We start from the raw sequence: 25,240 nt of genomic DNA on the forward strand, positions 1-25,240 counted from the left end.
TCAGAATACAGGAGGTCACATCAAAGCATTATATGGACCATGTGTATGTTTGTGTATGTGTTTGGCAGGGTATTCGTGGGATTGATGGAGTTCAGGGTTCAAAGGGAAACTTGGTGAGTACTGCTGATCTGAGATGTCTTAAAGGGGCCATGAACTGAGAAAACAAAATTCCCTTGACCTTTTGACATATAAGAGGTCATTGGATTATAAAAACATCAGAACTCAAAACTTTCTCATTAGTCTATAAACAGCTTATATTAAAGCCAGTCTGCCAAAATGACAGCTTGAGGAATGTTCTGCTCTATGATGTAATAGTGTGGATAAGCCCCGCCTCCGCAGAAGAAGATCAACGCCTCATTCTACAGCACTGCTTGTTTAGCCGAATGTTTAGTGTTAGTGTTAAGGTCATTGTACACTGAGTCCGAAATTTTCATATGGGTTTTTTTGTGTTCGTAATCCTACAAATTCGTCACGCACAAAAACCTTGCACACTGAGTCCAATGCGTATTAATTAATCCGTTGCGAACATATTTGCAAAACAGTAGTCTACTGAATGGAATCTACAAGCATTGAGGATGATTTTGTTGTCCTCTCGCTTCTTAAAAAAAGGAAAAAGAAAGAAAATATTGGGTCCATCCAATCCTGAGATATAGAGAGGAAGGATAGTTCCCCCTCCTTATTAAGGAGCAGCGGGATTATCACGGGCGATTCAAAGTTTACTTCAGGATGTCAGTGGCTCATATTGATGCTTTGCTAGCGAGACTATAGCCATACATTAAAAAGAAGTGTGCAAGGATCATTACAGTGCTTTGTGCTGCGAGACGAAGTGGATGAACTTGACAATCACCATAATGGATTTTGGTGTTCGCTTGTACAGTGGCTGCCTGTTTAGCCCCGCCCACCGATTCTACATCACTGCCTGTTTAGCCCCGCCCACAAAGATGCTCTGAAGACAACAAGTTGCTGTGAAATGCCAAGCTGTGGAAAAACAGTCTTTGCATTGCCTTCCTTCTGATCCCAACATTAGGAAAGAGTAAATTAACTTTATTTTTAATGACATTCCAGACAGTAAGAACCCGTTCCAGGCAGTAAGAACCCGTTCCAGGCAGTAAGAACTCGGTCCTTTGTTCACTTCATTTTACCACGGATTCGTTTACAAAGAAGCCACAATTCGACGCGGGATTTTCAGAAAGATTGAAACTAAAAGACTATATTGGATCCAACAGTAATGTCGCAACACAAGTGTGAATAACTGTTTTCATTGCGTGCTCACAAAAAAAAACAAAGGCAGTTCATGACCCCTTGAAAGACCCTGGAGCTGCAGGTCATCATCACACACTCTTCTCGTCTTCACACAGGGGCCACCTGGAGAACCTGGAGCTCCAGGACAGCAGGGGAACCCAGGTTTCCAGGTACACACACTCACAAATATATCCTCTCTCTCACACATACACATACACACACACTCCTGACACTCTTTCTTCTGTTCTGCAGGGTTTTCCTGGACCTCAGGGACTAGTCGGATTACCAGGAGAAAAGGTGCTGCTCTCTCCGTTACTATAAATCACAGGGACAAACTTACAGAAAATATGCCAGATGAAACCTCTCCAAACAGTTCCTGGTCTGAAAGATCTCCAGGTGGAGCTGATTTTAACAGGTGTCTTTCTCTGGCTCAGGGTCCTCAGGGGAAGAAGGGAATGAAGGGCTTACCTGGTGTTGACGGCCCACCGGTGAGTGTTGAACAATGCTGTTGTTGATCTGTGCTGCCCCCTGCTGTTCCTCATGATGCCACTGCACACAGGGTCATCCAGGACGAGAGGGGTCGCCTGGCGAGAAAGGCCTGCCGGTGAGATGCACAAAAAAAGTGTGTGGTGCCATCTTATTAGTGTCCTTGTGTTAATATCACTGATTGTTATTGTGTGTGCTTCCTGAAGGGTGCAGCAGGTGTTCAGGGGCCCGTGGGATATCCTGGACCCAGAGGAGTCAAAGTACTGATTTCTCTCTATCACACCTTAGTGTGCGCGTGTGTTTGTATTGACTGTATGTGTGTGTGTATGTGTTTTAGGGTGCTGATGGGCTCAGAGGACTGAAGGGCAGTAAAGGAGAGAAGGTGAGCCAATTTCAGTTACAGATATCATAACCTACCCAGACTTCAACACATCTCCATATCTCACATTTCTAGACATTGTGAGACATCATAACATCTCCAACATCTTCATACCTCTAAGAATCATTACATATCAAGATATCATAAAATCTTCAGACCTTAGCGCATTCTCACATCTCCAGATATTGTGAGACATCACCTCTGCAACATCATCACATTATCAGGATAATCACATGTTCTAACATCACGTAATATCATAACATCACCAGACTTCAAAACATCTTCACATCTCCAGACTCTGTGAGACATCATAACATCTCCAACATCATAACATGTTCAGATGTCATAACATCTTCAGTTATCATATTTCCAGACATCGCCAACATCAAAACATCTCCAACGATCAACACATGTACAGATATCAAAACCTACCCAGACTTATGCACATCTTCAGATATCACATTTCCAGACATTGTGGGCTATGACATCTCCAACTGTCATCACATGTCCGGATATCATAACATTAGATTTCCAAACAGTATGAGAACTCAATGAGAACCAATAATTGACATGTCCAGCTATCATAACATCCTCAGACAGCATTAGATCTTCAGATATCACAGTTCCAGGCATCATGGAACCCTACCATTAGTGCATCTGTAGATATCACCGCATGTCCAGATAACATAACATGCCTAGATGCCAGCACATATTCTGATATCTCAAATATTGTGAGATCACATCTGCAAGAATCATCACAGGTCCAGACATCATAACATCTCCAGACTTCAGCACATCTTCATATATTACATTTCCAGACATTTTGAGACATGTCTAGATGTGATCAGTTGTGCAGATGTTTTTTAGAGGCTCCTGAAGCATGTGAAGTGAGCACACACTTTTGTTGCAAGGGAACGCATGCTTTTCATAACGCTGATTGATTTTTATTTGTGTGTTGTGTTCAGGGTGAAGATGGTTTCCCAGGAGCCAAAGGAGAAATGGGTGCTAAAGGAGATACTGTAAACACATGCAGACACAAAACGCACTTATGAAACACACAATCTCACCCACAGATGCACTAACACATGCTGTTGCCCCATCTGTATCTGTCAGGGAGACTTGGGTGCTCTAGGGATGCGCGGTGAGGACGGTCCTGAGGGCCCCAAAGGGCAGAGTGGTCCCTTGGGTGAACCTGGATCCGCAGGCATCGCTGGAGAAAAGGTGAAATAGTCTGCCACAACATCATCAGTAATAATCAGTACAAAATATTTTATCTTATCAAACACCCTTTTTGCACACACATTTTCTTTTTCTTATCAAACTTTTCTGTCTCCTCCTGATTTTATCCCTCCTCTTAGGGAAAGCTGGGTGTTCCAGGTTTGCCGGGTTACCCAGGCCGTCAGGGCCTGAAGGTGAGAGGAACACGAGCAGATGATGAATGGATGAATGTTTCATTGTATGGGAGAGTAACTGCTGGTCTTGTGCTGGTTTCCTCTCAGGGTGCTGATGGTTTTCCAGGTCCTGTCGGCGTTCCAGGAGAAAAGGGGAAGAAGGTCACTGAAAACATGATTCCACAACTCAAAAGAGACAAACTGTCATAAAGATGCATAAAAGCACAAATATAAGTATATACATGTGCACTCATGTGATTATAATGTGTTTCTCAGGGTCCACCGGGTCCTGCAGGGGCCGCCGGTCAGAGGGGACCCAATGTGAGTGTCTCTGTCCACGCTAATGATTGTATGAGTCACATCCAGCATCATTAATGTGTGTATGTGTGTTGTCAGGGTGCTCGTGGAGGCAGGGGTGCAAGAGGACCCACCGGGAAATCAGGAGACAAGGTCAGAGGTCATATCAGCCCTTCAACACACAGAAACAAACAACAAATCACTAATTATGATTATGAGTTTATTCTTATGGCCAGTGTTAATATTGTAAAGGGCCGAACTGTCTCTGTTCTAGGGGTCTTCAGGACATGACGGCCCTCCAGGGCCCACAGGAGAGAGAGTAAGAGACTATCACACACACATACAGTGGGGTTGGAAATAAACCTGGAAATAAACACAGTTAGGATTTTTAGAATGGTGGACGGTAATCAAGTCATTTGATCATGTGATTTAGTTATTGTGATTCAGGGCTGTCAAAATAAAATTAGAATTTCCAATATGCATTGAATTTAAAATAAAAATCCACATTCAAATGCAAAAAAGCTGCATTCGATTTTTAGGTGTGCGTCAGGCAGCCTTATATGTGGCACACAAGATGTGATGACTATGTAGGTGTCGTTGCATTTTAATGCCTATCCAGTTGAACCCACTGGATGCAGCGCTGCTCATTCAAAATATTGCGGGAAAAGAGAACATCAATGCGGAGATGTTGTTTAGTGCAAAACTGGAACCAAGCCGTTCACACAGAACGCATATTTATCACATTTTCTAGAGGGACATCTATCAGCGTTGCACTCGCTTCTCGCACAAGAGAGCCGCATGTTTAGAAAGCATGTAAAATTAATGTAAGTTCAACTTTTAAAAAAACATATCTCGAGTTTTTCATAAGTGTCATTATGCACTTTTTTCAAAGACAGTCTTGTTTTTTTTATTGCTTTGAAGGTAATATTTTGCTCGATACGCCCTCTTGGGGCCTCAGGAGAGAAGCCAAAAGCTTTTTATTGCCCCTAACAGAAATTATGCCTTTTAAATTCGAATATAATTTGAATTTTGATAATATTTTAGTACAAAATTCTAATTTAGTTTTTTAGTCAATTTGACAGCCCTATTGTGATTAATGTATTTGTTCATGTACTGCAGGGACCACAAGGGCCTCAGGGACGAGTAGGTGAGGTGGGCCCCAAGGGACCCAATGTGAGTGACCCTAATCTTCACCTGATTTAATAAGATAACACATATGAGCATATTCGGATGTCGTTCTCAACACATTCCTGTATGCAGGGGCCTGCTGGGAAGGACGGCCTGCCGGGTCATCCAGGCCAGCGGGGGGAGCCGGTGAGTCTGGGAACATCTACACAGAAGATGTCTGCAGAAACTACAGAACATGGTTGTGATGCTGAATGATTTAACTCTTGAAATGCTAAACAAAAATCAGCAATGCACTAAAACATTAATGAAAACATACAATACATATTGATTCAAATATGTGGTTTTGAATTTGCTTTCATTCGCTGAGTTTGAGCCTGTGTGATGTTATGTTTGTGTAGTGTTTTGACGGTCTGTTGTTCACCTGGTGTTTGATGGTTTGATTCCTGAAAGGGTTTCCAAGGCAAGACGGGTCCTCCAGGACCAGCTGGTGTCGTTGGGCCGCAGGTGAGCTCATCGTTTCAGGAATCAGTCTTATTGACTGGGTGGATCCAGTATCGTTGAAGTTTTAGCACTTTTTTAAGTTCAAACTAAAGGCCACTCTGTTGTTCTGACTGGTGGTGACTTGGTTGCAGGGTAATTCAGGAGAGACTGGACCGATGGGGGAAAGAGGACACCCGGGTACCGCAGGACCTGCTGGAGAGCAAGGTTTACCTGGAGCCGCTGGGAAGGAGGGTGCAAAGGTGGGAAGACTATCGGCATCAATGATCACGCTCTTTCCACTTCTAACTTCCTTCCTTATAATAACCCTAACCCTAACTTAAAATATGTGTGTGTTTGGCCATCAGGGCGACCCTGGAGGTCCAGGTACTTCAGGAAAGAGCGGTCCAGCAGGTCTGAAAGGTTTCGGAGGAAGTCGTGGAGCACCGGGTGCCATGGTAACTGATATAAAACTGTATCCAACTGATTTAGGATTGTTGCCAGTGATTGTTAAATGTCCTTCCTGATTGGCTAGTGTTGTCATGTGACCTATGTTCTCTTGTGTAGGGGCCAGTTGGATTAAAGGGAGGGGCGGGGCCGATTGGGCCCCCTGGACCTTCTGTACGTAATCTCTTCCAGTAATCTCACAAAAGCACATTAAGTATATATAATTTCATATTGTTTTATTTTCTATATTGAGGTGAAATTATGAACTAGAAAAGTTCTTGACAAGATTTTTCACGCTCTGTTATATGTGACATATTATTATTATTATATTATGTCACAAATATATGTGTTTCTTCCCAGGGGCCCACAGGTGAACGGGGCCCCCCTGGACTGGCTGGTGCCATTGGTCAGCCTGGCCGACCTGGAACCATCGGTGGCCCTGGACCAATGGGAGAGAAGGGAGAGCCAGTAAGACACGCCCCCACATGTGAAGATAAATGAATGACCAGTGAATGACCAGTGTGTGTGTAACTGTGTGTTTGTGTGTTCAGGGAGATAAGGGTCTGATCGGACCTGCAGGACAGGATGGTGACCAGGGGCCCGTGGGATTACCAGGAGCCGCTGGCCCTCCAGGACCCCCAGGAGAGGATGGAGACAAGGTGATAAGGGCATAATAAGGACATATGTTTATCTGTGATTAGTAGTGATGATGCTTGTCAACTATAATAGACTTTTTCCCCTAAACAACAACTAAAAACAGCCCAGAACACTCTGGTAACCAAACAGAAGTGCTAATAACCACTCAGAAACTGCATATTAACTCCCTAGAAACAGCCTAATAATAGCATCACTCAAAAGTTTATAGCGAAAATGACAAAATCTGTTTATTGCTTGATAGTTAAAGTCCTCTGTGTGTTTCTGATCGTTAGGGAGAAACAGGGGCTCCAGGGCAGAAAGGCAGCAAAGGAGACAAAGGAGAATCAGTGAGTGACTGAAATAAAACACATATCACTTTCACGTGTCAGTGTTACCAATGATTAAATCTGCTCTCAGGGGCCTCCAGGACCAGCCGGCACTCAGGGGCCAGAGGGGCAGCCGGGAGCACCGGTGAGTGTTTGAGGAGAAACGGCATCTTCATGTTCTCGCTGTGTTCTGAGATTGTGTGTGTGTGATTGAGTGTGTATGTGTGTCAGGGTGTGGACGGTGAGCCCGGTCCTCCAGGACAGCAGGGCATGTATGGACAGAAGGGAGATGAGGGCCTCAGAGGATTCAAGGGCTCCAGGGGCCCCGGGGGGCTACAGGTACCTGATGATCATCAACCATCTCTCCTCTATTTCAATGAAAAATCATGAGCTGCAGATGTCAGTGTGACAGAGGCCTGTCATATAATGCAGATGTGTGTGTGTGTGTGTGTGTGTGTGTGTGTGTGTGTGTGTAGGGGATGCCCGGTACTCCAGGAGAAAAAGGAGAGAGCGGGAACTCTGGTCTGCTGGTGAGCTTATTAATTCATCTGTCATTCATGATAATGTTTATTGAGCTCTATGTAAATTCAATGTTTGTTTGTGTGTTTTCAGGGTCCTCCTGGTCAGTTTGGGCCCAGAGGAGCTCAGGGACCCTCTGGTGGACAGGTAAACACACCATCCCCCATAATTTTGTAAACTAGTTCTAAAATGTGATTTTTTTTTTCCATTTCGTTTTTCATTTGATTTTCTAAAACATATTTGTCATTCAGGGTCCTCCTGGCCGTCCTGGAGTACGTGGTCAGCCTGGTGGAGTCGGTGAGAAGGTAAATCATCCAGATGTTCCTGCTGGTGATCACATGATCTGGTGAAACACACACATCATGTTATATATGATTTTAAATGACAGGGTGAAGATGGAGAGTCTGGTGATCCTGGACCTGTTGGTGTTCCTGGCAGTGCTGTGAGTCCATCTCTCCTTCTCTGATCTTTATTCCACAGCAACACTTCCTGTATTACCACAGCAACACTTGATACTTCTGTGTGTGTGTGTGTGTGTGTGTGTGTGTGTTTTCAGGGCGAGAAAGGTGAGCAGGGTGAGAAAGGAGACACAGGACCACCCGGAGCTGCAGGTTCACCGGGAGCCAGAGGAGCATCTGGAGAAGACGGAGCGAAGGGGAACGCGGTCAGTATGTGTGTGTGTGTGATCTCAGTGTGATAATCTAGTGTGTTAGCTGATGTATTCTCTGTCTATCTCGCTCTACAGGGTCCTATTGGTTTTCCTGGAGATATGGGCGCTCCTGGAGAGCCAGGTGTTAACGTGAGTATCTTCACTAATGTCAGTCAAAGAGGCTTTGTTAAGTGATGTGCTGATGCTGAAAGATCTTGTCTGTTCTCTCAGGGGATCGACGGGAGTCCTGGATCTAAAGGAGATAATGGCGATCCAGGCAAATCGGTGAGTCTCTCTTATGTTTATGTTATTCATGTAAGCTCATTTTCTTCTGTGTGAGGCTCCTGATGGCTCTGGATCTGTGTAGGGCAGTGAGAGTGTTATGGCATGTGTAGAAGCAGGTGTATTTGAGATATCAGTGGTGTTGACTGTTGAGATGATGAACTTTCTTCATGTTTCGACCCTCTCCTTCTCGTTACTCTGGTGATTAGGGCCCTCCAGGACCCTCTGGAGAACCAGGACCACCAGGAAGACCAGGACGCAGGGTGAGTGTGTGTTTGTGAGGAATCAGGTTAAGTACTATATGACTCAGCTTTCTTTGTGTACGTGTTGAGCTCCTATCTGCTTTTGTCTCTCCGGGTTTTTGTTTAGGGTCACTTAGGTCCTCCTGGAAAAGAGGGGCGGCCGGGGCTGAAGGGCAACAAGGTGAGACTTTCAGTAGACGATAAATCAATGAGTCTTTATTCACATTCTGTCACGCAGGATGAGTTATGCTGTGACAGCATCATAGGAGTGAAAGCTCAGTTCCAGCAAACTCCTGAATGAGATTTGAAAGGATGGCCTAGATTACTAATTGTCGGTTGTCCTTCTAATACATTATGCTGCCACTGGGTCTGTGTTCAGGGAGCTCCAGGATATGAAGGCATCATAGGAAAGACAGGGCCGGTGGGCGGTCAGGGGAACCCAGGGAAAGCAGGACTTCAGGGGCTTCCAGGAATCCCTGGACCAGCGGTGAGCTCTGTTCCTCTTACTGTTGATCATTTTTCTCTGCTCAAACCTACGTGAGTCTGCTCAACAGTAACATGAGGACCATATAATGTAGAATCTGAACAAATGAACAAGAGCCCTGGACATGTGAGTTTACATTCAGCCTTATCTATTAAAATCTTTAAAGTTGGCGTGAAATAGAAACTGCTCCACTTTCTTCTCCAGTCATTAAGTTCTTTTAAACTCTGTCCCTACAAACTTACCAACATACAGTCAAACCAACATTTATTCAGACACCTTCAAAATTTCTCCCATTATTACAGTTTATTGGCTATAGTTTAGAAGATGGTAATAAAATATGAGAAGAGCTCAGAGATAAACTGTCAGATCAAACTGATCTTGATAATGTCAGATAACTTTGATAGAAAGGTATGTAATGAATTGGGTTGAATAGCTGTCAGCTGATAAATTTAAGAACACAATTAGATAAAACCAATTACCAAGCAATGCTTCATTTAGTTCAGTCTGTGGTGGAAAAACATCACATTAGCAATTAAAGAAAAAACACTGAAGCAAAACATGCTCAGCTCAGAGTGTCTGGGTCATTTTTGGTCCCAAATTTTACTGGTAGTTCACTGTATGAAGAATATTTGGGTATAATATGTCACAGTTCACTTTATTTTGCTATCCTCACTTACATAAATGAACTATAGTATCATGCACCCAGTAGTAAAAAATTATCAAAAATGATATCTGGTGTCTGAATCATTTTTGATTTGACTGTATGCAAACACGTTTGATTGCTACACCCACATCAACATCCAGTCACACAAATCTAAAAACACACAATAAAGTTCTAATTGCTGAACACAAGAGTAAAAACACGAAAGCAGACGAGTCAGAGATACTGTAGGAACAGTGTGCTCAGCTGAATTAAACACGGACTGATGCCCCCTGCTGGCCTGGAGCTGGCGTCTCCTGTCAGATACTTGTGAATGTTGATTTAATAAAGATGAATGTCACATTCTCTCTCTGCTGTAGGGAGAACAAGGGCTGAATGGACCCCCAGGTCAAACGGGACCCCCGGGGCCGATGGTAAGGCTCAGTAACACTCCTTATGCACTGATCTTTACTATGACATCAGGCTGATGTTCTCATTATATGTGTGTGCAGGGTCCGGCTGGACTGGCAGGACTGAAGGGAGATCCGGGCAAGAAAGGAGAGAAGGTACGTCTCTCACACACACACACACACACACACACACACACACACACAGAGTAAATGCTCATGATTTCATTATATTTCTGTGTGTGTGTGTGTGTGTCAGGGTCATGGCGGTCTGATCGGTTTGATTGGGCCGCCAGGTGAGTTCGGAGAGAAAGGTGATCGAGGACTGCCAGGAAACCAGGGGCCGCAGGGAGTCAAAGGAGACGAGGTGAACACACACACACTCATATAGACACACATTCACACGTTAGGAAGCTGATTTAATCGTGTTTCTGCTGACAGGGTCCAGACGGACCTCCAGGACTCAGTGGACCACCAGGATTAACAGGACTGTCTGTGAGTCTCGTGACTCTTTAATCTTCACAAACATCAGACCCATCATGGTCTTCTGGGTATGTTTGGGCTTGTTCTGGTCTCACAGCTTCTGTCTGTAACACTGTGTTTCAGGGATCCATGGGACAGAAAGGATCTAAAGGAAACCAGGTGAAACACACACTGATTTTTACTTGAATTCATAGTGATCTGCAGACCATTTGAGATGAGATGTGTTAGCTGAGTGTGTTCCCATACATGCATTTAGCAGATACTTTTATTCACAGTGACTTAGAAAAGAGGAACATGAACAATTTGTCACTGAGACAAATATTGACAGTGCACAATGCCAGTTTTAATAGAGAGCTAGATAAGAAAACAAGCTAGGGAAAAGGGGAACTGTAAAGGTTAAGTGCTTGAGGGTGTCTTCGGCTGCTTCTTGAAAGTCGCAGTGATCTCAGTCAGTGCTTCACATGGAGATCGGCAGCTCATTTCACATCAGAGGAGCAGAGAGGGTGTTTTTTTTTTGCTCACATCAGACACGTGTGTAAACACAAAAATCTGCACGGGATCCGATTTTTTTGCTTCCAAACTTCCAAATGTGAATTTTAATTGGATACATATCCGATATGTGGACATTCAACCTACGTCTAAACATGCATATCCGATTCCCTGCAGAACTGTGAGCCGCCACAATGGCAACAATCATATTTCTCAGCAATGAGGTGATAACTTAGCTGTTTTTGTAATTAAACCAACAAATTTCACTATTACCGTGCGTTCACACTGCCGCCGGCGAGAGCGTCAAAGTGTCCGGAAGTCATTCATTTTCAATGTGAGCCGGTGGCGAGAGTGGCGCGTGTTGGACGGTGAGGGCGTCGAGGAGAGTTGAAGTCATGTCAACTTTATGGTAATGAGCTATGATATATCTTTATCATTTCAGTCAGATTTGGTGCTGCAAAACATCCATGATAGCTGTTGTCCATGCAGGCAAATAATGATGTCCATTCGACGTGAATTATATAAACCATTTTAATATCATGGCCATTCAAAACCTGAGGGCCTACTACCATGTGCATAGTAAAAAGATCACTGATGGGCAGGAATTAATTTAAACACAGATATCAGATACCAGTCATGTCAAAGTGAATGGAAGAAGGCGGGCCAAAAAATTGTATATGGTCAAAAGATCAGATCTGCAGCCCAAGTGTTCCCATCAGTCAGTACCCATCAGCATCAGCACCAGCAGATGCTGAATAACTCATATGATCTGTGTTAATGATGTGGTTTATTTAAGGGCCCTATTGGACCCAGAGGAGATCCTGGTCCTGCTGGACTCCCTGGTCCCCCGGTGAGTCTCCAGTCACCCATAAACTCATTATTAGATGATAACAAATGGCAGAAGGATTAACTGAAGGAGTGATGGAACTGGTTCTCTATCTAGGGTCTTCCTGCGGTGGGAATGGAGGCTCCTCCAGCGTTGGATGGCCGAGGGAAGAGGAGGAGACATTCGGATGTGGATGGAGCGGCGATGGACGACGGACAGATGCAGGACGAGGAGGCACCGGGGGAGGAGGTGTTTGCGTCTCTGGCCTCCATGAGGACGGACGTGGAGGGACTCCGAACTCCACTGGGCACCTACCACAGTCCTGCCCGCACCTGCAAAGAGCTGTGGATGTGCCACCCCGAGTATCCCGATGGTACAGACACGACACACATTCAAACAATCATTTCCACTTGTTCAAGTGCTTTCTTAGCCTGCAGCACTGGAGGAATCATCACTGTCTGTGTGACCTTTGACCTTTTAGGAGTTTACTGGATTGACCCTAACCAGGGATGTCATAGAGATGCGTTCAAAGTGTCCTGCAACTTTACAGCAGAAGGTGAAACATGTCTCCAGCCGCACAGCAGCGTTCAGACGGTGAGAGATTCAAATCACATTGACTGCGGACATGAATTCTCTTTTATACATTTGAATTTATGGAGGGGGGGAACCAAAAATGTTGAGAAATACTGAATTAGACAAACTTTTATAAATGCCTGTGAGTTAAGAAATGTGTTTTGACGTTTACTCTGCACAGGTCAAAATGGCTTCATGGAGCAGAGAGAAACCAGGAACCTGGTTCAGCCAGTTTAAGAAGGGCTCACAGGTGTGTGTGTGTGTGTGTGTGTGTGTGTGTCTTTATACTCTGTGCTCTCATTCACACTCTGTCTGTATGTGTTGTGTAGTTCTCTTATGTGGATGTGGATGGAAACCCTGTTCACATCGTGCAGCTGGGCTTCCTGAAGCTCTTGAGCGCCACGGCTCGCCAGAGCTTCACGTACGTGTGTCAGAACTCGGCCGGCTGGTTCGACAGCACCTCCTTCAGCTACAGACACGCGCTGCGCTTCAGAGGCAGCAACGGAGAGGAGATGACGCAGCAGAACGCACATTACATCCAGCCCACGCTCGACGGCTGTCAGGTAAACGCTCACCTCACTCCATACCTTCAGTTCACTCGAACGACTCAGTGAATCCTGGACCAGTTCACACAAACAATCCTGGACCAGTTCACACAAACGACTCAGTGAATTTTGAATCAGTTCGCATAAATGATTTGGTGAGTCCTGAATTGGTTCAAATAAATGACTTAGTGAATCCTGAATCAGTTCCTATGGACAACTGCATGCTGAATCAGTTAAAATAAATGACTCCGCATATCCTGAATCAGATCACATAAGTGGCTCCTGTGTTTTCTCTGTGTGCAGTCACGCTCGGGGCAGGACCGCACCGTTCTGGAGGTGGACTCTGCGCAGTCGGACGCTCTGCCGCTCCTGGACGTGGCCGTGACAGATTTCGGGAGCGCAAAACAGAAGTTTGGCTTCAGCGTGGGGAAGGTTTGCTTCAACGGCTAGTCAAGAACAGACTTTGACTGTATATATTTATACATCAGTCCTTCAGCTGCTTGCGTTTGTCTGAGAACAGGAAGTGGTGCTTGAAGGGCGGTCATGTGACATGATGACACACATCTGGACGCTCTTGTGTTTGGATGTTTACAGAGATCAGACCTCACAGAGATTCAGTTATTTTGTATTATTGTTTGAAAGATGTCAGTGTATTTTTGTATTTGTTTGTATGAATGTTTCGTAATCTTGGTGCTACATGAGGCTGTATTTTAACTTGTTTACATGATGTAATGAGCTCTATGTCAAGCTGACAGTGCATTCTGGGAAAAGACATGGCTGCAGCTCCATCCAGTGGGTCGGGAGTCAAACGGACGTCAGGATGATTGTTTTAGTGTTTAATATGGATGGAGATTCTCTGACTGTGGTTTTGATAAGTACTGTTTGAGAGGAGAGATTTATAAATAAAACTCTTACTTAATAAGACCAACCGGTTTAGAAGGCGTGATTTACACTGATTCACAGACCAGCTCAAGATTTTAACAAATGAATCAGCATGTGTGATTCATCTGATAGAAAGAGCAATTCAATATATTTACTTTTATTAAATATGCTTTTTATGTGAGTTTCTCATGAAAACACATCCAGGTCGAATTTTATGTAAAAAAAAAAAAACACTTATTTTATCAAAAAATAATTTAAAGTCTTATTTTCACATTATTTTCATGCCAGTTTTATCTAATTTAATCCTCAAACCATTAGGCCACGACTTCGCCGTGGGGAAGTCGTGGCCTAATGGTTAGAGAGTCGGACTTGAAATCCAAAGGTTGTGGGTTCGAGTCTCGGGCCGGCAGGGATTGTAGGTGGGGGGAGTGAATGTCCAGCGCTCTCTCCACCCTCAATACCACGACTGAGGTGCCCTTGAGCAAGACACCGAACCCCCAACTGCTCCCCGGGCGCTGCAGCATAAATGGCTGCTCACTGCTGTGTGTGGGTGTGTGTGTGTGTGTGTGTGTGTGTGTGTGTGTGTGTGTGTGTGTGTGTGTGTGTGTGTGTGTGTGTGTGTGCGTGTGCACGTTGGATGGGTTAAATGCAGAGCATGAATTCCGAGTATGGGTCACCATACTTGGCAGTATGTCACTTCACTTTAATCCTTAATTTTCAGTATTTATTTGTGTTTTGTTTATTTAATTTTTTTTATTTAAATTTTTTGCATTACTGGTACGCTTATGGGAATTCCTGTCTTCCCTGAGAGACACACCTTCCCATCTCTCCCACCCCGCCGGTCTCTCTCTCTGTGTCTCTCTCTCTGTGTCTCTCTCTCTCTCTCTCTCCCTCTCTCGCTCTCTCTCTCTCTCTCTCTCGCTCTCTCTCTCTCTCTCTCTCTCTCTCTCTCTCTCTCGCTCTCTCTCTCTCTGTAGGTTTAGTATCGTGAGACGTTCATCTGCGGCTGTTCTCTGTTCCGGTCAGCAGTGAATCGAGACGTTTGGACTCCACTCATCTTCATCAGATTGACTTATGATCTGGGTTTGAGTTTGTCTGGGATCCACCTGTGGTTTCTGAGTTGAATTAACAAACTTTCCTCTTTGACGTCAGGACTGAGTGTCGGTCTGGTGTACCGGCGGGACATGAGCGCTCCTCTGCTGAAGGTCGGTGCGGTTCTGAGCACCATGATCATGGTCACTAACTGGATGTCCCAGACACTGCCGGGGCTGGTGGGACTCGATCCGCACATCGCACGGCCCGGAACCTCTGAGAAGATCATCAGCGTAAGTACAAACATTACTCTGTATGTGTGAGACAAATGTGTGTTTTTGCTTTAGCTTGTGTGTTTGTGTCCGTCTCTTAACATGAGGTGTAATTCTGAACCGGGAACAAACAAACTCACTGACACACACAAACACTCCCACACACACAGTGTGGCACTTCCTCCAAGAACTGGAGATCTGCCACTCACGGCCGGCCAGGACCTGGCATCGCCACGGCAACCTCACAGCACCAGCCAGCCAATCAGACACATACGCTCAGCACCAGCCAGCCAATCAGAAACACATGCTCAGCACCAGCCAGCCAATCAGAGACACACGCCCAGCACCAGCCAGCCAATCAGAGACACACGCCCAGCACCAGCCAACCAATCAGAAAACACACACTCAGCACCAGCCAGCCAATCAGAAAACACACACTCAGCACCAGCCAGCCAATCAGAAAACACACTCAGCACCAGCCAGCCAATCAGAAAACACACACTCAGCACCAGCCAGCCAATCAGAAAACACACACTCAGCACCAGCCAGCCAATCAGAAAACATACGCCCAGCACCAGCCAACCAATCAGAAAACACACTCAGCACCAGCCAGCCAATCAGAGACACACATTGACCTCAAAAGTTAGCAGTGAGATATATTGACTCCAGTCCATTTGCTGAACATAAATAGTGAGTGCTTTCAGACAGGTTTCCCTGAACACTTCCCCGTCTGTCAATGGTCAGTCAGACTGATAGTCCCGCCTCAAACTCACATGATTGGTTGAGTCAGATGTTCACATGTCGGGCCGTTCAAACAAAGACATCGGCGTAGTGAAAGCATCACTGTTCAGTAATTAAACGACCAGTGACTGTGAGTCTGAATATTAAACACACACACCACACACTGTCTGAACAGCAGCACAGATTTCACCAGAAAATAAACATCAGCAACAATACTGACTGACTCTTTATTTTGAATGAATGTAATAATGAATTAGAGGGGGGTCAGTCTAATGATCAGCTTTTATACTGAAGTTCAAACACTCTGGCTCTCCTTCACTAACTGTACAGCATGTGTGTGTGTGTGTGTGTGTGTGTGTGTCCACGGGATGTTGGCTATCTCTGTGTGTGAGTGTGTTTGTGTTTCATACGCTGCTGTGACACACACATGGAGACTCACAGTAACCGGATCAGAACAGATGGAAACGGCTCGTCTAATTAAAGAGCCCAGCAGTGAGAGAGAGAGACATGGGTTCAGTGTGTGTGTGTGTGTGTATGGGTGTGTTTTGTACACGAGTTGTTTTATTTTTAGTTACTATTACTAGTTTACTATTAGTTCTCATACAACCTCTGAATTAAAAGCAAATTATTTTATTACACTGACTAGTGCCTATGTTTATTATTGTTTAAATTAAATGAACAATTTAAATTTTTTATTTTGATGTTATTAATAAAACTTAAACTAACACTACTTATAAATAAAATAAACATTAATTGGTATAAAATAAAATACAAAAAAGGAATTTCAGCAACATTTCTTATTTTTTAGTTTCACTAGAACTATTAAAATAACTAAAACTAAATTAACTACAAAAAAATGATATAGAAATATTTTTTAAAAATGAATAAAATATGACAAAACACACAAAAAAAATCAATTTAAATACTTTAAAATAAAGGAATGCTCAAATTAAAATGAAAAGGGAAAATATAAAGAAAATTCAATTCAATTAAATTTCTTTAACAAAAATGATAATAGTATATCAATAATACTAAAATAACACTGTTAGTGTCACAAATTAAAAAACCATCTCGCCTGCTGAAAAAAAAGTGTTGACTGGTTGGCTGATTATTGATGGTTTAAAATATTATCCTAGTCTGATTATATGAAATGTGCCCCAAAACAAATGCTGGGGGAAAAAACCCCAAACAAACAGTTTAAGGCCAGTTTAAGATGTTCTGTGACACAGTGTTTACAGTGTTTTCTTTATTAGAAAGTGTTTTTTTCTCTCTCTCTCTCTCATATAACTCTTATTGAAGTGTAAGCTTTTATCCTGAAGGTTAAACCTGTTGACGGTGGGTGAAGATGTTGTGTTGTTTATGTGTTTTGTGTGGTGTGTGTGATCAGCAGGTGTCGTACCCCGGTGAGGATGAGGGCTGGCAGGTGTACGGATCTGTTCAGGGGAAGTGCGTCTGCTCCATCATGACTCCGGCTCACGGCGTCTGCGGCGGAGACCCTCGACACACTCGTCTGCAGCAGATCTCTGATCAGGTGAGCATCACGCAGCTTCAGAGCACCTCACGCACTCACACACCTCACCATCATCATCATCTGTGTGTGTGTGACAGCTGCTGAACATCTCTCAGCACATGGAGATCCTGAGCCAGCGGACCACTCAAGATCTGCAGCAGCTGAAAGACTCTGAGACGCTGCTGGAGACGCTGGAGAGAAGATTGAACACAGCCCACGAGGAGGCTCACAGCCTGACCAGCAAGAGCCTGCAGGTAACACTACACACACAACACTCACACACACGAACACGAACACACACACACACATTTTTTTAATGATACTTTCTAGCTAATAACATATTTTAGAACTTGACTTGAAAAGTTTTGATTAAGGACTACAACTCACACTTTAAATTTATTTATATATCTAGATTATTAGTTTAACCTAAAGGGGTCATGACATGGATATTTTATTATTATTTTAATATTTTACTTGAGGTTGACTTAGTTTAAAGTCAACCTCAAGTAAAATATTAAAATAATTATAAAATATCCATGTCATGACCCCTTTAATAGCACCCTCAATACCATGACTGAGGTGCCGAACCCCCAACTGCTCCCCGGGCGCCGCAGCATAAATGCTGCCCACTGCTCCGGGTGTGTGTTCACGGTGTGTGTGTGTGTTCACGGTGTGTGTGTGTGTTCACTGCTGTGTGTGTGTGTTCACGGTGTGTGTGTGTTCACTGCTGTGTGTGTGTTCACTGCTGTGTGTGTGTGTGTGTTCACTGCTGTGTGTGTGTTCACTGCTGTGTGTGTGTGTGTGTTCACTGCTGTGTGTGTGTTCACTGCTGTGTGTGTGTGTGTGTTCACTGCTGTGTGTGTGCACGTTGGATGGGTTAAATGCAGAGCACGAATTCCGAGTATGGATCACCATACTTGGCCGTATGTCACGTCACTTTCACTTTCACTTAAATGTTTACAGTATATATATGGCATGTGGTCAGTGCTCGTGTGTTTGCAGGAGCTGCGCGGGAGCGTGTCTCAGTGTCGCCCCCTGCGGGCGCTGGTGGGGCATCTGCGGGCCGATGTGGGGCAGCTGGAGGCTCTAAAGAAGGAGCTGCAGAGGCTGAACGACTCTCTGTCCATCCTGCAGGAGCGCTTCACTCTCCATCACTATCAGCAGCTGCAGCAGCGCCAGTTCATCCTGCAGCAGCACCTGCAATCCTGCTCCAGTCAGCTGGGTACCAAGTTGTAGTCTTCTGATGTCTGTTTTGGTAGCTGAACCAAACCAAACAGTTATAGAAGAACATAGGACAGACTCGATGATGGCAGAGTAGAACTGTTTCAGCAGCTCCTGTGGCAGGTTGAACTTCCTTAGCTGGTGGAGGAAATACAGCCTCTGCTGGGCCTTTTTCGCAATAGAGTCAATGTGATTGTCCCACTTCAGGTCCTGGGAGATGGTGGTGCCCAGGAATCTGAATGACTCCACTGCAGTCACAGTGCTGTTCATGATGGTGAGTGGGGGGAGAGCAGGGGGGTTTCTCCTGAAGTCCACTATCATCTCCACAGTTTTGAGCGTGTTCAGCTCCAGGTTGTTAAGACTGCACCAGACAGCCAGCTGCTTAACTTCCTGTCTGTAAGCAGACTCGTCACCGTCCTTGATGAGGCCTATGACTGTAGTGTCGTCCGCAAACTTCAGGAGCTTGACAGAGGGGTCCTTTGATGTGCAGTCATTCGTGTAGAGGGAGAAGAGCAGTGGGGAGAGAACGCAACCCTGAGGGGCACCAGTGCTGATGGTGAGAGTCCTGGATGTGAGTTTGCCCAGCCTCACTAGCTGCTGCCTGTCTGTCAGGAAGCTGGTGATCCACTGACAGATGGAGGAGGGCACAGAGAGCTGTCTCAGTTTGTCTGAGAGAAGGTCAGGTATGATGGTATTGAAGGCCGAGCTGAAGTCCACAAATAAGATCCTTGCATAATTCCCAGGTTTGTCGAGGTGTTGCAGGATGTAATGCAGTCCCATATTGACAGCGTCATCCACAGACCTGTTTGCTCTGCAGGCAAACTGAAGAGGATTCAGCAAGGGTCTAGTGATGTCCTTCAGGTAGGCCAGGACCAGTCTCTCAAGTGACTTCATGACCACAGACGTGAGTGCGACAGGTCTGTAGTCATTAAGTCCAGTGATTTTGGGCTTTTTGGGGACAGGAATGATGGTGGAGCGTTTGAAGCAGCAGGGAACTTCACACAGCTCCAGAGATCTGTTGAAGATTTGTGTAAAGATGGGGGCCAATTGGTCAGCACAGACTTTTAGACAGGCAGGTGAAATACCGTCTGGTCCTGAAGCTTTCCTAGATTTCTGTTTTCTGAAGACCCGGTTCACATCCTCTACACAGACTTTAAACGCAGGTAGAATGGTGGGGGAGGGAGTAAGGGGGGTTGCAGGGGGGGAAAGTAAATGTGTGAAGTGCAGATCAGAGCGGGTGCTGGGTGTCAGTCTGGCCTTTTCAAATCTGCAGTAAAACACTTTGAGATCGTCAGCCAGTTGTTGATTCTCCACAGACTGTGGGGGTGGTGACTTGTACATGGTGATGTTCCTCAGACCAGTCCATACCGACGCCGGATCGTTGGCTGAAATTTCTTTTTTCAACTTCTCAGAGTAGTTCTTTTTAGCCACTCTGATCTCCTTTGTTAGTCTGTTCCTGGCCTGGTTATGCAAGATTTTATCCCCACTTCTGTAAGCGTCCTCTTTGGCCTGACGAAGCTGTTTGAGTTTCCCAGTAAACCACAGTTTATCATTATTGAATGATAAGAATGTCCTGGTGGGGATGCATATATCCTCACAGAAACGGATATAAGATGTTACAGTCTCTGTGAGCTCATCCAGATCGGTGGCAGCGGCTTCAAAAACACTCCAATCAGTGAGGTCAAAACAAGCTTTTAAATCTTGCTCTCATCATCAGCATCATCATCATCATCATCATTACCATCATCAGCATCAGAATCATCCTCATCATCATCATCATTACCATCATCAGCATCAGAATCATCCTCATCATCATTACCATCATCAGCATCAGAATCATCCTCATCATCATCATCATTACCATCATGGTCCTCATCATCAGCATCAGCATCATCAAAATCATCATCCTCATCGGCATCATCATCATTACCATCATCATTATCATTACCATCATCAGCATCATCAGAATCATCATCATTACCATCATCATCATCATCATTACCATCATCAGCATCATCAGCATCATCATTATCATTACCATCAGCATCACCATCATCAGCATCGTCAGCATCATCACCATTACCATCATCAGCATCATCATCATCAGAATCATCATCATCATTACCATCAGCATCATCATTACCATCATCGTCATCCTCATCATCATTACCATCATCAGCATCATCGTCATCATCATTACCATCATCAGCATCATTACCGTCAGCATCATCACCATTACCATCATCAGCATCATCATCATCATTACCGTCAGCATCATCACCATTACCATCATCGGCATCATCATCATCAGAATCATCATCATCATTACCATCAGCATCATCATTACCATCATCAGCATCACCATCATCAGAATCATCATTACCATCAGCATCATCATTACCATCATCAGCATCATCATCATCAGAATCATCATTACCATCAGCATCATCATTACCATCATCAGCATCATCATCATTATCATCATCACCGTCAGCATCATCACCATTACCATCATCAGCATCATTACCGTCAGCATCATCACCATTACCATCATCAGCATCATCATCATCAGAATCATCATCATCATTACCATCAGCATCATCATTACCATCATCAGCATCATCGTCATCCTCATCATCATTACCATCATCAGCATCATCGTCATCCTCATCATCATTACCATCATCAGAATCATCATCCTCCTCATCATCATCATCATCATCAGCATTATCATCATCATCCTCATCATCACTATCATTTCCATCATCATTAAAATCATCAGCATCAGCAGCAGCTGCATCATCAGAATCATCATCATCATCATCCTCACAGCACAGATGCTCATGCTGCTCTTTGTGTTGTCAGGTTGTGGCCGGCTGACGGGCATCAGCGCTCCGCTCACTGTCAGATCTTCAGGCTCACGCTTCGGATCATGGATGATGGACAGTGTGATCGACAGCTCAGACAACCGTGTATGTAGGAGATCTCATCACACACACACGCACACACACACGCACGGCTGCCCTTCTTGACCTTTTTGACTCCCAAGGCCCATCATAACAATATTTGAAGAACCCATGATGTTTCAGTTATACATGACTTACTGTAAGGATTTTTAGAAGTATTTTTATTCACAATTTCTACCTTATAAAACAGAGGCTGGCAACCCAAAATAAATGTATAATCATTATAAAAATGCTAATTTATTTTCAGATTTTTCAGGAATTTTCCAATTTTATTAATTTCCATCACTTTAAAACGAGCTTTCCTTATATATCCAGGTTTTCCAAGACCACAAAAATCTTGATTCTTCAAAGACAAAAGACAGATTTTGATATTTAGTTGTTTTAGCTAGTCATTTAAGATCTCTTGCTGATTTTGAAGTTTCCCTGTTTGAGAACCGCTGCTGTGGCTCTTAAATGGTATTTTCTGTAAAATAAGTTGTCAAAATTGCATTGCTGAGAGAAAGAGAGTTAAGATGTTGTGTAAGTCACAATTTATTACATTCAGAAATAATCTGAAATATCTGTGAACAAAACAAAACATTTACAAACATTATAAACACTATAAACATGTAGTTAAGTTCTTGTCACTCCACAACAGACCCTTTGAATTTAGAATTTAAAACAGAACAGCAATGAAAATAGAAGTATATAATAATCATAAATTATAGTTTATTTAGTTTTATTGAGAATATATAGTTTTAGTTTATTTGTTTTTGTTGTTTAAGTACAAAAGGTTAAACTAAATGATAATGATAAATGTTGCCTGGGTAACGTGGTTCATAATTTTTATTTTTATTGTGTGTGTGTGTGTGTGTGTGTGTGTGTGTAGGTGTGGGTGATGGATGGTTATTTTAAGGGCAGGCGTCTGGTGGAGTATCAGTCTCTCGGTGACTTCGCTACTGGACAGAACTTCATCGTCCATCATCTTCCTCACCCGTGGGCAGGTGTGAATGCTAGTCTATCAAACACCTTCAGTGATGTTCATACAGAGAATCACATGATCCGCTAACAACAAACACTGTCTGTCTTCATCTCCAACAGTACAACTACTGATTCAGCATTAAACCCAAAAAACTCCTGTCTGCTTGTTAAGGGACTTTGTTTCCGCTACGAAAAAAAAAAAAATGAAAAAGGTCAATGTGACGTATCATAATTCTGTACTTTTTTCATGTCAACTCAGAAATCTGAGGAAGAAGTCAGAACTACAACACGTGATCTCAGAAATACAAAAAAAAAAAACTGAATTACAAGTTGTGAACTAAGAATTATGAATAAAAATTCTGAATTGTTAGATGCAAACTCAGAATTATAAGAATAAAGTCAGAATTATGAGATGTAAACTCAGAACTACCAGAAAATAATCTAAATTGTGATGTGTAAACTTTATGAAAAATCAGAATTGGGGGATTTAACTCAGAACTACAAAAAATATTACAACTGTGAGATGTAAACTCGAAATTCTGACAATTCCCAGATATAGTCATAATAATAATAAATAATAATAAAGTCATAATTGCAAGATTTAAATACAAAATGGAAAAACAGAACTACGAAAAAGTTGGAATTCTGAGATATAAACTCTTCTGAGTTATAAACTGAGATGTAAACTATTATGAATAATAATATACCAACAACATCTTTTAAGGTCAGAATTACGAAAAAAGTCAGTGAGACGTAAACTCAATTCAGGGAGAAAAGTCAGAATTGTGAGATGAAATGTTGCATGTTTTTAAAGTGCCCCTATGGGTAATGAAGAGCAAGGCCAAAAACACTTTCATCGTCTTATAATATGCATTTATTTTTACCTTATTTGCTCAGCGACTCCCAAACGATTCTTCAACTATTTATTTTTCCAAAACTCTCCTTTGCGTGACGCTAATCTGCGGTGATTGGTCCGATTAAAAGACCAATAAATGGGCAATATGCTAATGTTTCATGTTGATGTCAAACGGCTTGGGATTTGTTTTAAAAACGACTCGTTTCAATGATTCAGAGTCGACTCTTTCTTTTGAGAGACAATAACTTTATACACAGTGCACTTTCAGGTTAAAAATTAGCAGGATGTTTTCATTCTTAGAGCTGTGTTATATAGGGGCACTTTAATATCCTTACAGCTGTCAGAAGTGACTGTCCGTGCTTTGTGACGTGAGTGTGCTTGTGTCTCTCAGGGACGGGTCACGTGGTGTATAACGGCTCTCTGTACTATAACAAACACCACAGTAACGTGCTGGTGCGCTACGACCTGGCGTCCGGCGGCGTTCTGCAGCAGCGCCCGCTCGCCCAGGCCGGGTTCAACAACACCTTCCCGTACTCGTGGGGCGGCTCGTCCGACATCGACCTGATGGCTGACGAGACGGGGCTGTGGGCCGTGTACTCCAGCATCGGCCGCGGCGGGAACATGCTGCTGAGCCGGCTGCACCCCGACTCGCTGGAGGTGCTGCGCTCCTGGGACACGGGCTTCCCCAAGCGCAGCGCCGGAGAGGCCTTCCTCATCTGCGGCTCGCTCTACGTCACCAACTCACACCTGGCCGGAGCCAAAGTGCACTTCACCTTCCACACGGCCTCGGCCTCGTACGAGTACACCGACATCGCCTTCCACAACCAGTACTCGCACATCTCCATGCTGGACTACAACCCGCGCGTCAGGGCGCTCTACACCTGGAACAACGGACACCAGGTGCTGTACGACATCACGCTCCTGCACTTCATCCGGACACGCCACGCAAACTCCACCGACTGACTCCCTCTTTCACCCTGAACCTGCATGAGCCACGCATGCCCAGCCCTGCTCAACTTTTCACTTTTCTTCATATTTTTCTTTGCTAGAAAGAGTGAAGTGGAAGTAAATGCTAGTTCGGTTTTTGAAAAGGTGCTTTGTGAAATGTACTTCTGTTTGTTCATGTCAATAGAATCACACAAATAAAAATAAATAAATATCACTTGTCATGATTTTTTAAATACAGTATTTGTACAGAATTAAGGTAAATAAATAAATTGCCAACATGTAAAGCAAGACTCTATCCGTATGAAAGCACATGAAGTGTTGTTCCTGTGAATGTAAGCGGCTGTATCTGCGGCAGTGATGCGTTCAGTGCAGTCCTGCTGTTGCACACATTACTCTTCAGGATCATACTCTTCTCAACAACATCTGATGGTGGCATGACTGTTTCCTATGTTTGTCATTTAAGATTGAACTATTAAAGAGGATGATTAAAACATATATTTGTATTCACAAAATATTAAATATTTCAAAACGTTTCAGCATGAATATAGATGCATTACATGTATTAAATGTCTAGATATCACACTTTTATAATTTTTCAAAGAAAACGGGTGTTGAGGGTTGAATAAACTAAGGAATATATTGATGTTTAGTTCTTAGAGCTTATTTAAATGCTTGATTTGTAATTTTAAGTCATCTTAGAAGTTTTTTCCGCCTGTTATTTTATTTATTTTATTTTTTTAATTGCATTTGAACATATATAACAACAAGAGAAATACAACTTTGCATATAAATGTCATCAGTACACAAGATTACAAGTAAAATAAAAATTAGCCAGAGGAAGAAAGAAAACATAAAATAAATAAATAAAACAAATAAAATAATGAAGATGGTACAGTTTACTTGT

General features: G+C 43.5%; 2 protein-coding genes across 2 annotated transcripts in view; both read left to right on the plus strand.

Annotated features, from left to right (window-relative positions):
- LOC306873576 (uncharacterized protein) overlaps positions 1–14,048 on the plus strand; it is a 32,825-nt gene extending 18,777 nt beyond the window's left edge. Inside the window, exons 20-65 of the mRNA XM_079422976.1 lie at positions 69–113; positions 1,359–1,412; positions 1,495–1,539; positions 1,677–1,730; positions 1,802–1,846; positions 1,935–1,988; positions 2,066–2,110; positions 3,073–3,126; positions 3,221–3,328; positions 3,466–3,519; positions 3,607–3,660; positions 3,775–3,819; positions 3,895–3,948; positions 4,070–4,114; positions 4,915–4,968; positions 5,056–5,109; positions 5,374–5,427; positions 5,556–5,663; positions 5,769–5,858; positions 5,968–6,021; positions 6,208–6,315; positions 6,399–6,506; positions 6,777–6,830; positions 6,901–6,954; positions 7,041–7,148; positions 7,286–7,339; positions 7,422–7,475; positions 7,580–7,633; positions 7,717–7,770; positions 7,885–7,992; positions 8,074–8,127; positions 8,209–8,262; positions 8,469–8,522; positions 8,629–8,682; positions 8,881–8,988; positions 10,006–10,059; positions 10,138–10,191; positions 10,292–10,399; positions 10,474–10,527; positions 10,639–10,674; positions 11,801–11,854; positions 11,948–12,203; positions 12,312–12,424; positions 12,585–12,653; positions 12,733–12,966; positions 13,252–14,048. Of these exons, the coding sequence (XP_079279102.1) occupies positions 69–113; positions 1,359–1,412; positions 1,495–1,539; positions 1,677–1,730; positions 1,802–1,846; positions 1,935–1,988; positions 2,066–2,110; positions 3,073–3,126; positions 3,221–3,328; positions 3,466–3,519; positions 3,607–3,660; positions 3,775–3,819; positions 3,895–3,948; positions 4,070–4,114; positions 4,915–4,968; positions 5,056–5,109; positions 5,374–5,427; positions 5,556–5,663; positions 5,769–5,858; positions 5,968–6,021; positions 6,208–6,315; positions 6,399–6,506; positions 6,777–6,830; positions 6,901–6,954; positions 7,041–7,148; positions 7,286–7,339; positions 7,422–7,475; positions 7,580–7,633; positions 7,717–7,770; positions 7,885–7,992; positions 8,074–8,127; positions 8,209–8,262; positions 8,469–8,522; positions 8,629–8,682; positions 8,881–8,988; positions 10,006–10,059; positions 10,138–10,191; positions 10,292–10,399; positions 10,474–10,527; positions 10,639–10,674; positions 11,801–11,854; positions 11,948–12,203; positions 12,312–12,424; positions 12,585–12,653; positions 12,733–12,966; positions 13,252–13,398 (3,429 nt within the window). The 3' untranslated portion in view covers positions 13,399–14,048. The remainder of the gene's footprint in view (positions 1–68; positions 114–1,358; positions 1,413–1,494; positions 1,540–1,676; positions 1,731–1,801; positions 1,847–1,934; positions 1,989–2,065; positions 2,111–3,072; positions 3,127–3,220; positions 3,329–3,465; positions 3,520–3,606; positions 3,661–3,774; positions 3,820–3,894; positions 3,949–4,069; positions 4,115–4,914; positions 4,969–5,055; positions 5,110–5,373; positions 5,428–5,555; positions 5,664–5,768; positions 5,859–5,967; positions 6,022–6,207; positions 6,316–6,398; positions 6,507–6,776; positions 6,831–6,900; positions 6,955–7,040; positions 7,149–7,285; positions 7,340–7,421; positions 7,476–7,579; positions 7,634–7,716; positions 7,771–7,884; positions 7,993–8,073; positions 8,128–8,208; positions 8,263–8,468; positions 8,523–8,628; positions 8,683–8,880; positions 8,989–10,005; positions 10,060–10,137; positions 10,192–10,291; positions 10,400–10,473; positions 10,528–10,638; positions 10,675–11,800; positions 11,855–11,947; positions 12,204–12,311; positions 12,425–12,584; positions 12,654–12,732; positions 12,967–13,251) is intronic.
- A 966-nt stretch (positions 14,049–15,014) lies between these two features.
- LOC306873738 (noelin-2-like) lies at positions 15,015–24,351 on the plus strand (the record flags this gene model as incomplete). Its single annotated transcript, XM_079423223.1, has 7 exons — positions 15,015–15,155; positions 17,266–17,406; positions 17,484–17,639; positions 18,388–18,607; positions 21,472–21,578; positions 22,441–22,555; positions 23,780–24,351. 7 exons carry the CDS (start codon positions 15,015–15,017, stop codon positions 24,349–24,351), a joined length of 1,452 nt encoding a protein of 483 aa, XP_079279349.1.
- Between the last annotated feature and the right edge of the window lie 889 nt (positions 24,352–25,240).

This window comes from Barbus barbus (genome assembly GCF_936440315.1).
Source record: "Barbus barbus genome assembly, chromosome: 8".
NCBI classification, from domain to species: domain Eukaryota; kingdom Metazoa; phylum Chordata; class Actinopteri; order Cypriniformes; family Cyprinidae; genus Barbus; species Barbus barbus.